Source organism: Sturnira hondurensis, unplaced genomic scaffold (genome assembly GCF_014824575.4).
Source record: "Sturnira hondurensis isolate 20B ecotype Veracruz unplaced genomic scaffold, ASM1482457v3 Scaffold0002039, whole genome shotgun sequence".
Classification (NCBI taxonomy): Eukaryota; Metazoa; Chordata; class Mammalia; order Chiroptera; family Phyllostomidae; genus Sturnira; species Sturnira hondurensis.
In genome coordinates, this window is record NW_028074670.1 from 1,659,130 (window position 1) to 1,673,921 (window position 14,792).

At 44.3% G+C, this 14,792-nt stretch overlaps 1 protein-coding gene across 4 annotated transcripts in view; it reads left to right on the forward strand.

Annotated features, from left to right (window-relative positions):
* Positions 1 to 12,566: 12,566 nt before the first annotated feature.
* The window catches only part of REEP1 (receptor accessory protein 1), a 104,622-nt gene continuing 102,396 nt past the window's right edge, over positions 12,567 to 14,792 (forward strand). For all 4 annotated transcript variants that reach the window (XM_037039095.1, XM_037039107.1, XM_037039113.1 and 1 more), the window contains exon 1: positions 12,567 to 12,739. In XM_037039095.1, coding sequence (XP_036894990.1) covers positions 12,708 to 12,739 — 32 coding nt within the window. In that variant the 5' untranslated portion in view covers positions 12,567 to 12,707. The remainder of the gene's footprint in view (positions 12,740 to 14,792) is intronic.

Genomic DNA, 14,792 nt, shown 5'->3' on the forward strand with positions numbered 1-14,792 from the left:
CGCGCTCAATCCACTGAGCTACACCAGCCAGGGCTGTATAAGTTATTTATGAACTTTAGATATCAATCCCCATCAGATGTATCATTGGGCAGTATCTTCTTCCAATTGCTAGGTTGTCTTTTTGTTTTGTTGATGGTTTCCTTTGCTATGCAACAACTTTTTACTTTGACATAGTCTCATTTGTTTATTCTATCATGTCTCTTGCCTGACGAGATGTATTAAAAAACTATTTTCCATCCATTTATTTTTTATTCTTTGTGTCTTTCTATCCAAAGTTGCTTTCTTGTAGACCGCATATATATGGGTCTTGTTTTCTAATTCATTCAGCTATCCTATGTATTTTGATTGGAGCATTTAATTCTTTTATATTAAAGCAGTTATTAATAGGTATGTAGTTATTGCCATTGTATGATTCATATTTATGTTTTCCCCCTTTTTTCTTAAAGAAGTCTCTTTAACATTTCTTGTAATACTGGGTTAGTGGTGATGAACCCCTTTAGCTCTTTCTTGTCTGGGAAACTTTGATTTTAAATGATAGCCTTGCCAGGTAGAATAGTCTTGGTTGTAGGTCCTTGCTTTTCATCACTTTGAATATTTCATGCCTATCCCTTCTGGCCTGCAAAGTTTCTGTTCAGAAATCAGTTGACAGTATTATGGAAGTTCTCTTGTAGGTAACTGTCTTTCTCTTGCTGCTTTTAAGATTCTCTCATTGTCTTTAACTTTTGCTGTTTTAATTATGGTGTGCATTGGTGTGCATCTCTTGGGGTTCATCTTGTTTGGAACTCTCTGTGCTTCCTGGACTTGGATGTCTATTTCCTTTGACAGCCTAAGGAAGTTCTCAGTCATTATTTCTTCAAACAGGTTTTCAATCCTTGCTCTCTCTCTTCTCTTTCAGGTACACCTATGACACAAATTTTGTCACATATGATGTTGCCTCTGTGGTCCCTTAAGCTACCCTTAGTTTGTTAAACTCTTTTTTTCTTTTTGCTGATTTGATTGGGAACTTTTTGCTACCTTGTCTTCCAAATTTCTAATTCAAATCCATGCTTCATCTGTTACTGATTCCTTCTAGTGTATTCAGTTATTGCAATAACTTCAGTTATTGCATTCTTTATTCCTGACTGGTTCTTGTTAAATAATCTCTATGTCTTTTTTTATGCTTACTGTCTCTTTGTTGAAGTTCTCACTAAGTTCCTTGAGCATCTTTATAATCAGTGTTTTGAATTCTGTATCTGGCAGATTGTTTGCCTCCATTTTGGTTAGTTCTTTTTCTGGAGTTTGTTCTGTTCTGTTCTTGCATTTGGGACATGTTTCTTTCTCTCTTAATTTTGGCTGCCTCTCTGTGTTTGTTTCCATTTATTATATAGATCTGCTATGTTTCCCAGTCTTGACAGGGTAGACTTATTTAGTAGGTGTTCCATGGGGTCCATGGCACAATCTTCCTGATCATCTGAGCTGGGTGCTTCAGGAATATCCCTTGTGTGGATTGTGTAGTTGAACCTTGGCTGCTGTTGGCATATCAGTGGGTGTGGTTGACCTTCAGGGTGACTGGCATATAAGCTGCTGTGTGGGGATTGAGCCAATGGCATGTGTTTTACCCCCGTGGGCTCTTGTGCCTGCCAAGACCACCTTTTTGTATGTTGCTTGTAGAGCTAATTGAATGGTACTCTGTTGTGGTTTGAAGTCACCAACTGGGTGCATTTGTTCTGGAGCCTCTTGGTGGAGATTGGGGGGCTCTGGTGAGGGTGCTACCTGATAAGAGGTACAAAGCAATCCACAATTGGTAGTTTCCTGTACTTGGCCTGGAAACATGAGGGAGAGGTCACATTGCAAACTGAAGCCAGCTGCCACCAGTACCTGGCCTGATTCTGCTTAACAAAAGGCATAGGGTACCCTGAGGCCTGCCACTGCCTGCCAGCTGCCTGCCAGCTGCCTGTAAGGCTCAACCACCAAAAGACCCTCAAGCAGCATGCAAGTTGGGTGAGGCAGGATCTCAGGGAGTTACTAGGATGAGGTGAGTGGTGTTCACAGGGTTAATGCAGATTCAAATTTGGCCATCTTGGTACAGTGCTCAACATAGGAAAGATGGCATCAACCTGCTGGCTTTGTGGGAGGATAGCTTAACAAAGGGACATTGGTGGCTATGTCCAGCCTTCATCCTGAAGCCACATAACTCGGTTTATCCCTGTATGTCTCTGGTGCTCCCCAAACTTTTGTCTCTCCAGAGGAGCCAAGACTGTGTGCCTGAAAGTGAATGAATCTGTGTATGGCTCTTTTAAGAGGAATGCCTTCTGTCTCACTCAGATGAACAGAATTCTTGTTGATTTTCATAGCCAGATGTTGTGAGGGTTCTTCTTCCCAGCACTGGTGCTCCAGGATGAGGAGCTTTGTGTGAGATTGGGACCCTCGTTTCTCAGGAGAACCTCTGCAGCTGAGATATCCCTTCCAGTTCTCAACCATCACATGTGGGTGTGGGGCCAGACCCTTTCTCATCTCTGCTCCTCCTACCAGTCTTGACACGGCTTCTTTATATCCTTAGTCATAGGACTTCTGTTCAGCTGATCATCAGATGATTCACCAGGCTGATTGTTCTATAATTGAGTTGTATTTCTGATGTTATCACGAGAGGAGGCGAGCACACTGTTTACCTAATATGCCATCTTTATTGGAATGTTGTAAGCCCTCCACTGTTTCAATTATTGATTCTCAGATCCTTCTAGCTCTGTAGGGTGTCTTCCAGTTATCTCTGGGGCCCCTAAAGTGCACCTTACATGAGCCCACGAATGTCTCTAACCACTAAATTTCCCATACAGCATCTGCCATGTTCTTCCTTTTCTGTTCCAAAGACATGAGGGAGTGTCACCATGGCTATTGCAAATGGTGCCCCTGGAGTTAATGAGCATCGTGTCAAAGGAACTGCCTCCCTGGCTCCTGGATCATTTGCACAATACAGATCTGGACCCTGTCTGAAGAGGTCAAATACACCTTTTCCTCCCTCCCAACACCATACCTTGGTCTCAGTAGCCCAACCTCTGTCTAGAGTCTCACAGTCTCTCATAAAACCAGGCTCTTCCTCTTGTCCCATTTATACCTCATATCCTGCAAACAGCCTCTCAAGGAGAGTGTCTTCTAGATTCATGTACAGCCAAATAACATTTATTCAAAGCCACACCTTAAAATAAAAGATACACATAGAGATGAAGATTTGATGCTTCCTAAGCTACAGAGTACAAGAGCAGACAATTTCAGGTGTCCAACTAGGGTTCTCAATCCTGAATCCATATGGAAGTAATGCCTGCATCTTTCCCAAGACCAGTGAGTGCACATTTGCTTTACCTTTAGGAGATATAAGAGCATATCTTGGTCATTTTTATTTAAAAAACCACACCCCCCCAAAAAACAGTATGCCCCAAAAGTTCATTCATTCAATACATGTGAACTGAATTCCAACCAAATATCAGCTATTAACTGATGGATACTTTGGATTCATTGCAAAGTAAAACCAATCAAGAGCCCTGCCCTTGTGTGGTTTCTATTCCAGAACAGAACCCCGGAGACAGACAATTTCTTGCAAATACTATATGGTAGCTTATTCTTCCACCCCACATTGTGTCTTCCTTTTAGAATTCCAAAGGTATTTTTTAGCTAAGTCTTACCCAGAGCACTATATTATATACATATAGGAAGATTTTTTAAGTGTATGGTTTGTTAAGTTTTTTAAAATGTGTACACTGTGCAGTCTCCACCAGAATACATATAGAGAAAACATTTCTACCACTCCCAAAAGTTCCCATGTGCCCTTTCCCAATTAATCTTCTCCCACCACCCTACTCATATACCTATCTGCTTGGTCATTTCTTAAAAAAGTTGGAAACAGCAGCCAGTCACCTGAAGACAAGAGATGTTGCCTAAGACAAAACTTGATAGCTTAAAGATAGAAGTATGAGGACCATATGCAAGGAAACAGAAGAAGCGGCACCTTCGGGTCCACAGTTGGGGGTTGGGCCAGGATAAGAGCCAAGAACCCCTGGGCTCCATCTCTGTGTTTCCCTGCTGAGCCCTTCCAAAGGGCAAGGCGGAAGTTTTGCTTCCAACAGATAGCACAAGTTCATCCCTCATCCACCCCCTTAGGCTTTTGGAATATTGCTGGTCCCTGGGGAAGGGCCCTTTCTGACTCAGGAACAGTAACTGTTATAACAGTTTGTGTTGTGTCAGGAAATACAACCTTGCAGCCTTGAATCTTTTTTAGGAAACAGGTGGGGTATAAATTATAAATGACTACACGTGCTAGCCCTGTAAGGAATTAAGGGACGACTAAAGAAAACACAAAACCCTACAACAATGTTAAGTTTCCAATGTAACCAGTGGCTCCAGGACTTTTGAATTTCCAACACAAGTGAAGCTTTAAAGAAAAAGTAACATATGTAAAAGTAAAAGCTTCTTGGCAGCTTTTTACTTTGCCAAGAAGAACAGTAATCAAATAATAACCACTCATTTCTATTACTATTATGTCATAAAAAAGACAAAGTAATAACCTCAAAGGTCAAAAACACAATCTCAGAATGAGATTTGCCAGGTGCTGGTTCCCAGAAACTACTGGTGAAGTAGAAAGTTTATGGCCTGAAGAGTCAGGGAAACAAGTTCAAATCCCATCTCTATTACTGTACCTGGAGCTTACTTGGCATTCTGCTTACCTATCTATTGCTGTGTAACAAACTACCCCAAAACTTGGTGGCCAAAACAACAACCATTTTATTACACTTATATATTCTATGGGTCAGGAGTTTGGACAGGACACGGGGGATGGCATGTCTGCTTCAGTATATATAAAAGCTCAGCTGGGAAGACTCAAATAGCTGGGAGAGACTCTAATTACTAGGGGTCAGGATCATCTGGAGGCTTCTTCACTAATATGCCTGATGCCTGGACTGGGATGACTTGAAGGCTGGGTTCAGCTGAGACTGTCAACTGGAGCCCCTTCATGTGGTCTCTCCATGTGATTTGGGCTTTCTCATAGCATGGTGGCCTCAGTGAAGTCACAGTTCTTTCATAAGCCAGGTGGTTCAGTGCTCCAAGAATGTGTAATAGATAAGACAGAAATTACATGGCCTAAGAAATAATTGTTTCTGGCCAAGGTGAAGGGATAGGGAGAAATGCTTCACTTCCTTGCACAACCAAAAGGATGACAAACAATTTAAAAAAAAACAAACAACAGAAATGACAGAATTTCAAACTTCATTGAAGTCTGACAACCAAGGAGATAGAGAAATATTCATCCAGACTAGTAGGAGGGGCAGAGACAGGCAGCCAGGGCAGAGAGAATATGGAACAAGGTGGCGGACCAGGTGGATGAGGTGGGGGTTGGCTGACCAGGTGGTCTCACATTTGTGCACATATGAGCTGAGAGGAACAACTGTAGAGTGAGACAGACCGCAAAACCCAGGGTTTCAGTGAGGGAAACTAAACACTCAAAAGCTCTGGCTGTAAAAACCTGTGGAGGTTGAGGTACTGGAGAAACTCCCAGCCTCACAGGGGAGTCTGTTGGAGAGGCCCATGGGGTCCTAGAATATACACAAACCTGAAAATCAGCATGTAAACGGGAACAATCCCCTTGTGGGAAGTGAGGGAAGTGATGGAAGGTGGGGAGAGAGGCGAGCAAGTGCCATTGTTCCCTCTGTGACCCCTCCCCCATAGAACCACAATGCACCAAAGAGGATTGGCCCACCCTGATGAATACCTAAGGCTCCACCCCTTACAACGTAACAGGTGCACCAAGACAAAGTAATATGGCCCAAATGAAAGAACAGATAAAAACTCCAGAAAAAGAACTAATTGCTGAGGAGATAGCCAACCTATCAAATGCAGAGTTCAAAACACTGGTAATCAGGATGCTCACAGAATCGATTGAGCTTAGTTGCAAAACGAAGAAAGAAATGAAGCCCACACAAAGTAAAACAAAGCAAAATGTATAGGGAAACAACAAGGAAGGGAAGGAAACTGGGACTGTAAACAATGATTTGGAAGAAAAAGAAGAAATAAACATCCACTGGAACAGAATGAAGAAACAAGAATGCAAAAAAAATGAGAGGCTGAGGAAGCTCTAGGACAACTTTAAACATTCCAACACCCAAATCATAGAAGTGCCAGAAAGAGAAGAGGAAGAACAAGAAATTGAAAACTTGCTTGAAAAAATAATGGACAACTTCCCCAATCCAGTGAAAGAAATAGACTTCCAGGAAGTCCAGGAAGCTGAGTCCCCAAGAAATTGGATCCAAGAAGAAACACACCAAGACACATCATAAACACGTTACCCAAGATTAAAGATAAGGAGAGAATCTTAAAAGCAGCAAGAAGAAAGGAGAGAATTACATATGTATATACATGTATACAAAGGAGTGCCCATAAGACTATCAGTTGATTTCTCAAAAGAAACCTTACAGGCAAGAAGGGGCTGGAAAGAAGTATTCCAAGTCATGAAAGGCAAGGACCTACATCCAAGATTGCTCTATCCAGCAAAGCTATTATTTAGAATGGAAGAGTAGATAAAGTGCTTCCCAGATAAGGTAAGTTCAAAGAGTTTATCATCACCAACTTCCTGTTATATGAAATGTTAAAGGGACTTATCTAAGAAAAGAAGATAAAAAACTATGAACAGTAAAATGATAACAAACTTGAGCTCGGGCCTGCGAACCAGACGATCGTGGTTCGATTCCCAGTCAGGGCACATGCCTGGGTTGCAAACCGGTTCCTTGCAGGCTAATTACCAGCAGGGGATGCACAAAAGGCAACCATACATTGATGTTTCTCTCCCTCTCTCCTTCCCCTCTATAAAGAAATAAATAAATAAATAAATAAATAAATAAAATCTTAAAAAAAAAAGTAAAGCTTAAAAAAAAATGATAACAAACTCACAACTATCAACAACTGAACATAAAAAACAAAAACTAAGCAAAGAACTAGAACAGAAACAGAGCCACAGAAATGGAGATCACATGGAGGGTTATCATTGCGGAGCAATGACAGATATTACATATTTTAAGGTCTTTGTCTGCTAATTCCATTATTTCTGTCATTTCTTGGTCTGTTTCCATTGATCGATTTTTTTCCCTTGCTATGAGTCATGTTCTTTTCATGCCTGATTACTTTTGTCTGCATGTTGTACATTGTGAATTCCACCTTATTGAGTATTGGATTTTGTTGTTTTTCATGAAATACTGTTGAACTGTTTTTGTTTGTTTGTTTGTTTTTTCTTTTTTTTTCTGGAGCACAGTTAAGTTACTTGGGATGACCTCGATCCTGTGGAGTCTTGCTTTTAAGCAATGTTAGTGCAGTCCCAAATCAGTTTTTAATATAGAGCTAATTTTGCCCTAATACTAAGTCCACTTTTGAGAACTCGATACAATGCTTCATATTTTAAGAGGTCTTTCCACTTGAGCTGGTGTGAAAACGAAATATTTCCATCGCTGTGTGAGCTTCAGGAAATGTTTGGTATTCTGCTTTCTGGTGGTTCTCTCCCTGGCCTCCTAGAATTTCGCCCATTCATGCCCCGAACAGTATTCAGCCAAATACTTGAGGGACTCCCTCTCCAGATCTCTGGAGCTCTCTCTCCATGCCCCCCTCACTGATACTCTGCTCCACAAACTCCCACTGCTTCAGTTTTCCTGAACCCTGATCTCTGTCTCCAGAACTCTGTGAGGTTGCTGGACCCTGGATTTCCCCTCCCACAGTGATACCTGCCTCGAGACAGCAATCTGCAGCAATTATAGGACTCACATCATTTGTTTCCCTTTTCAAAGTTATCATAAGCCCATGCTGCCTGTTGTCCAATGCTTGAAAGCAGTTGCTGAATGCATTTCTTTGTTTTTTTAGCTGTTTACAATGGGTGAAAATTCCCACAGCAGTATGTGCTTCAACTTTAAAAATCCTAGGGGGGAAACTTTGGCTCAGCTTATGTCCAGTGATCACTCAGGAACCAATCAAGGTAGTAAGAACATGTGAGGATATAGCACGTTTAAGGACTGGAGTGTGGGAAGAATCATTCTCCACTACAAAATAGAAAGGACTGCCCAGAAAAAGGGGGAAAGGGTGCAGGCAAAAACAGATGATAAGCATCCACTATAAACAGCAGTTCAATGGAACCAAAAAAAGACCCTGAACAGCCTTAGTAATCTTGAGAAAGAAGAACAAAGTTGGAGGGATCATAATACCTGGTATTAAACTATGCTGCGAAGCAACTGTAATCAAAACAGCCTGGTACTGGCATAAGAACAGACACATAGATCAATGGAACAGAATAGAGAGCCCAGAAACAAAGCCATGTCCTTATGGTCATTTAATATCTCACAAAGGAGGCTAGAGCATACAATGGAGTAAGGACAGTCTCTTCAATAAATGGTGTTGGGAGAACTGGACTGATACATGCAAAGACATGAAACTAGACCACCAACTTATACCACACACCAGAATAAACTCAAAATGGATAAAAGGCTTAAATATAAGTTGTGATACTATAAAAACCCTAGCAGAAAACATAGGAAGTAAAATTTCAGACAGCTCATGTAGCAATATTTTTTCAAGCAATTCTTATTTTAAAATTTTTCATATATTTTAATTTTATTTTAATTGTTGTTCAAGTACAGTTTTCTGTCTTTTACTCCTATCGTGTAGCAATAATTTTTATGAATATTTTATATTTCCTAGGGCAAGGGAAATAGAGGAAAAAATAAATAAATGGGACTATGCTAAATTAAAAAGCTTCCGCACAGCTAAAGAAACCAATATCAAAATGAAAAGGGAACTGACTGTATGGGAGAACATATTTCCAATGATACATTGGGCAAGGGTTTAATCTCCAAAATATATGAAGAGCTCATACAACTCCATACCAGGAAGACAAACAATCCAATTAGAAAATGGGCAAAAGACCAGAATAGACCCTTCTCCAAGGAGGACATACAGATGGCCCATAGACATATGAAAAGGTGCTCAAAATTACTAGTAATCATAGAGATGCAAATTAAAACTGTAATGAGATATTACCTCCTACATGCCAAAATGACTATCAATAATAAATCAACAAACAACAAGTGCTGGCAAGGATGTGGGGAAAAGGGAACCCTAGTGGACTGTTGGTGGGAATGCAGACTGGTGCAGCCACTGTGGAAAACAGCATGGTCTTTTCTTCAAAAATTTGAAAATAGGCCCTGGCTGGTGTGGCTCAGTGGATTGAGTGAGAGCCTGCAAACTGAAAGGTCACTAGTTTGATTCCCATTCAGGGTACATGCCTGGGTTGTGGGCCAGGCTCCTAATGGGGGCTGTGAAAGGCAACCAATCAATGTATCTCTCACACATTGCTATTTCTCTCCCTCTCATTCTCTCTCCCTTCTTCCCTCTCTAAAAGTAAATAAATAAAATCTTTTTTAAAATTTAAAAATAGAATTGCCTGTTGACCCAGTGATTCCACTGCTGAGAATATACCCTAAGAATCCTAAAACACCAATTCAAAAGAATTTATGCACCGTTTTGTTCACAGCAGTGCTATTTACAACAGCCAATATTTGTAAACAGCCTAAGTGCTGATCAGTAGATGAGTGGGAAAAAAATCTGTGGCACATTTACAAAACGGAATACTACACAACAGAAAAAAAGGAATTCCTACTTTTTGTGACAGCATGGATTGAACTGGAGACGATCATGCTAAGTGAAATAAGTGAGTTGGTGAAAGAAAAATATCATGTGATCTCACTAATAAGAGGAATCTAATGAACAAAATGAAGTAATGAGCAAAATAGAACCAGAGGCGTGGAATCATGGAACAGGCTGACAGCTGTCAGAGGGGTGAGAGGTGGGAACTGACTGAAAGAAGGTGAAGGCATTAGTCAAAGAACCCACACACATGGACAACCGTGTGGGGACTGACTTCGGAAGTTGGGGCGGGCTGGGTGGAGGGCTCGAGAATGAAACAACTGTAATAGCATAAACAATAAAACATCGAAAAATAACAGCAGTTCATGTGAAAAAGAACTTCAAGTGAACCAACTAATAAGGCTATAAGAATCCCATTGTTTAGAAGGCTGTATCTATTTCCTGGCCTCATGTTTTCCAGGGTCAAGGACAAACTGGAGGAGGTCTAGGATAGAGATAGGCAATATGTGTAACAGCTACACTGAAAGAGATACAGCGAAATAAAAAAGTAAATTTCTTCTCTTTGTTTTCTCCTCAACATTGTCCGTCAAAGCTTTCTCCGTGGAGCGTATTTTGTCCCACGCCTGAGTGCCGTCTGGGGTTGGTACCACTAGTTTTCTGTTTCTCTTGAGATAAGAGAAAGACCTCCAGACGTTTTAATCCCATGATTGTCTCATTTCCTTAATTAAAATGTCCAGTTCTGTGTAATAGTCAAACTTGAGAATTTCATTTACAGGAACAGGGGACGCGTGCTCCAGGAGAGAAACAGCATGTACAGAGCTCCTCCTCTATGTTTCCACCAAGAAGATCTCTTTGGACCACAGTATTCCACCCCCTAAGGTTGTTAACAGCATATTCTGGCCTCTCTAGGAAGGGGTAGGGAAGTGGTCTCAGGAAGGTCCTGTTTGCTTGGTACTATCCTGATCTGCTTCTTAGGTATTCCAAGTTTTTTCTGTGGGGTATTGTTTTAACCATATTACCTTGGGTAAGGTATGGTGAGGCTACACATAGGTCAAGAGAAAGAAACCAGAAAGTTTAACAGTTTTGTTACACTTACAGTTCCCTGGACAGAACACCACATGCCATGCGGGGCCACTCAGGGTCAACACTAGGGTGGGTTACAAGGCAGAGAGAGAGAGGGTGACTGGTTTCTGCATGCAGAAAAGGGCAGGACAAGCAGGCTGACTAGCTGGTCGGAATAATTCAGTAAGCTCTAAAGCATAGGGGCTGTCCCTGGTTGTTTAGTACCTGGCTCTGGGCTGATTAGGAAGGGTATATAGTGGTCTAGATTTCACAGCCTGATAAGAGAGGTGTTTGGGGAAGTGGACTTAATTGGCTAAGAAGGGGAACTAACTGGCCTCTAGCCAGGGTCTCAAAACTGGGTCAAGACAGTATTTAAAAAAAAATTATAGGTCTTTTATGGGTTCTTTTGAGAACTCTTGTCATAGAGGATGTCTCATCTGCAGTTACCTTACTGTGGTACATTTCCAGCCCCTTTAGGCCAAAATCTGAAGTTCTCTAGCCTCTGCTAGGAAACTGTCTTGGGTAGGGTTCCTTTAAAGAACACTTCAAGCTAGCTCTCTCCTGTGCCTCTCACATCTGACACTGGATTATACATGACTTGAGCATCTGCAAGGGAGAATAGTGCTCTTAGACCACAAAGGGAGGTGAGGAAGGCAGCAGCAGAGTTGAGGAGCAGGGGACAAAGGTTTTCCAAGCAGAAGAGAATAATGTGAACAAGAATTTATGCAATAAGGGCCAGCGCTAGGGTGAGGAGAGTGAGGCACTTGCCTCAGGGGCAAAAATTAAGGGAATACCATAAAATGCAATAATCAAGATAAATAAACACTATATTTAATCCTCACCTGAGGACATGCTTTCATTGATTTTACAGATAGAGGGAGAGAGAGAAACATTGATGTGAGAAAGATGGATCAGTTGCCCCTGTATGTGCCCCCGACATGGGGTAGGACCCACAACCTAGGTATGTGCCTTCATCTGGAATCAAACCCAGAACACTCCAGTGCACAGAACGATGCTCCAACCACCTGAGCTATGTGGCCAGGGTGCAACGTGTATGCGTTTAAATACAATAAAAGAGAGTATGTATCGATCGGGATGCACAATTTTCCTTTTGCCTGAGGCTCCAAGATGGCTCAGCAGGACACTGGTGCTATGCAAATAACAACTTCTAGCTTCCTCTTGGCTGGATTGTACCTCGGAGCCAATTCCACACCAAAATGCTAAAGCAGCCCCCTAATGAAAGGCCTTCCTTAGGAAGTAACCTTTTATTTGAGCCTTGAAAAAGATGAGGCATGGAGTACATACAACAAGGGAGAGGGAAGAGCATATTTGCAAATCCAAATACCTAAAGTAAAAAGAGCTACAGGGACGTTTGGGGAATGGTGATGGCAGTGAGTTTGTAGGCAGAGACCAGATCATGTGGGAACTCTAGAATTTTCAATAGGAGAGACACATGCCTGGGTTTGTTTCTTATGCAGTTAATGCCTTGTTGAGGGATCAGGTCTGGATACAGGTAAATCCGTCAAGAGGCTCGCGCTATACCTAAGGGATGACTGAATCCCAACCAGAGCAGGTAGACAGATTCCCCAAGTCCAGGTCCAGTTTCTCACCCTAACACTGAGGGGAGGGAGACACCCGGGCTCCTGCCCTGCCAACTGCACCACCTCAGGTTCCACTTGAGTGGCTAGTGCTACAGAGCGCGGGGAGGAACCGCCCGAAATCAGCAGCGGGCCAGGTCAAGTGGGGCGGGGCGGGTCAAGCCGGTGCCCGATCCGCTGCCGCCCAATCGCCGCGGGCCCACCGAGCCCCGGGGGCTGGGGCCGCCGCCGCAACGTGCCGCGGCTGCGCCGACGCGCGAGCGCCGGGCAGCGCGGCGGGCGCGCTCAGTCTGGCGGCGGCGGCCGTGCACGAACGGACGTGCCCGGCGCACCGCAGCCGCCCAGCCGCCCAGCCGCCCAGCCACCCGCGGCCGCCCCGCCGCGCGAGCCGCGCTGCCCGCCATGGTGTCATGGATCATCTCCAGACTCGTGGTGTAAGTGGCCTTCTTCCCCGAGTCCCTTCCATTCCTTTCTTCTCCGCCCCCGGCCGGGGGCTGTGTCCGCCCCCGGCGCTGCGGCTATTAATACCCGGCGGCCGCTAATTTTAGTAGGTACAGTAGCTGCTGAGGTCGCCGGCTGCCGTGCAGGCGGTGCAGGACGTGGCTACTACCCTGCGGGGCCCGGCCGGGGCGCGGGGGGCCGGCGGACGGGGCCGCGAGGGCTGGGGCGCACGGAGCCTCCGCTGGGGGCTCGTCTCGCCGCGCCCCTGCCGCTTTGTTCACCGGGTGGTGGGATTTGCAGACGCCCCGAATGGGCACGCCGCGATGACAGGCTTCTTTCTCCTTTGGGAAATAAGCTGGCAAGGGTCGCCTGTCGCCGTACCCCGCTGGCCGCCACGCTTTTGTCAAGCAAAACTGACAGCCCAGAGGAGCCTGGGGCGCTGCCTGGAGGGGTCAGCGCGCAGAAGGGCGGAGAGATGGAGGCGGAGCTCTCAATGGGGTTGAAAACACTCCTTTTTAGGTTTCTCAAATTGACAGCGGCAAAGGCAAGTCCCCCATGTCTGATTCCTTTGGTGGAGGGGGTAGGGTGGGGTGGAGGGTGTTGACAGAGGAGAGAGAGAGAGCGCGCATCTCCAGGAATTGACGGGAAATTTCCGAGTGACTGCTACCTGCGTGGTGGCTAGCACATCTCCCAGGCCTTGCAGGAGAGCTCAGAGTCATCTGGGGCGAGGCCTGTGTGAAGTCACCGGGTGTGGGCTCGGGGGTCGTTTTTCTCTGTCAAGCCCCAGAGCTGAGTAGACATGTGAGGAGCTCCTTCCCTCATGAATTTATTCCTTTTTGGACGTGGCTGTTCCAATTCTCCTTCCCTAACCGTTCTCGTCAGAGTCCGGACAGATTTTGACACCTGCTCAGAAGAGTCGGGGCTGAAATGGGTCTGGGGAGCTGGGGTAGGAGGTGTACGCCAGGCTTTTCCTTTGTCTGAGGAAGAAGGGATCTGGATCCCCTGTTGATCAGGCACCATTGCTCCCTGCCGTTTTGAAACATCTCCCATTTCCTACAGTTCTTGACGGATTTTTCAAGAAGCAGTCAGGGGCGGCCTTCTCAAGTCTTTCTCAGCATCATCTCTGCTGGCCACCATTCTGGGCTTTCCTACCAAAGCCAGAGTGTATGTGTCTCTCAGCCTCCAAGTCTGTCATTCCCTGCAGGCCTCTCCACAGCTGTTGCAGGCTTCTGGGTATTTGTGCTATACCTCGAGGCAGCATGTTAAATATTTAAGAGATTTCTGCGGGCAGAACTGGCATGAATAATACAGGGAAGAAGCTGGCACGCCCTGCCCCACCTCATGCCTGACCAAAGCCTATCTTGCCTTTGGGATGATATTTGCTCTCCTAGAGTTGTGCTGTGATCTTCATATTCACCAGTGGCTTCTGGGAGGGCCTCAGGTGGGGCCAGAGAGCTTGAGTCAGCCCGGCTGGAGGGCTCACTCTCTGTAAATACTATTGGGCTCCCAGCCCAAAAGTATTTATTCTGTGAGCTTCTGGTCTTGGGTCCATGTGACCATTTTTAATTTTATTCACATACCCCAACTGTACAAAGCAGTTGAGGGGTCCGGAGAGGGAGGTATATATTTGGGAGGGGTCTCAGGGATTTGATTTTACTTTCGAAAACCACCACACTACCCAGAGGTAGAGCTTTAGAGAATTTAAATGACCACGAGAACTGCCCCTCAAGTCAGCCTGGGACCCTCTCAAGTGAGACTTTGTGAGATTTAGGATTGTTATTCCCACTGTCAGCTCCAGAGTCAGAGATACCACCTGTGCCCCCCAATCCCTAGTTCTCCACAGGAAACCAACATGGAAGTGTCAGTTGGTAGTTATGAAAACCACTTCAATTAGCAGCAGTTGTTTTGTGTAAATAATACCTGTTCATTGTAGGAAAATTAGAAAATATAGGTAAATAGACTGTCATTCACATTATTACCACACAGAGATAGCTAATGGTAATTTTGAGACGTCTGTTCTTTAAGTCGGTTTTCTATATATGTATA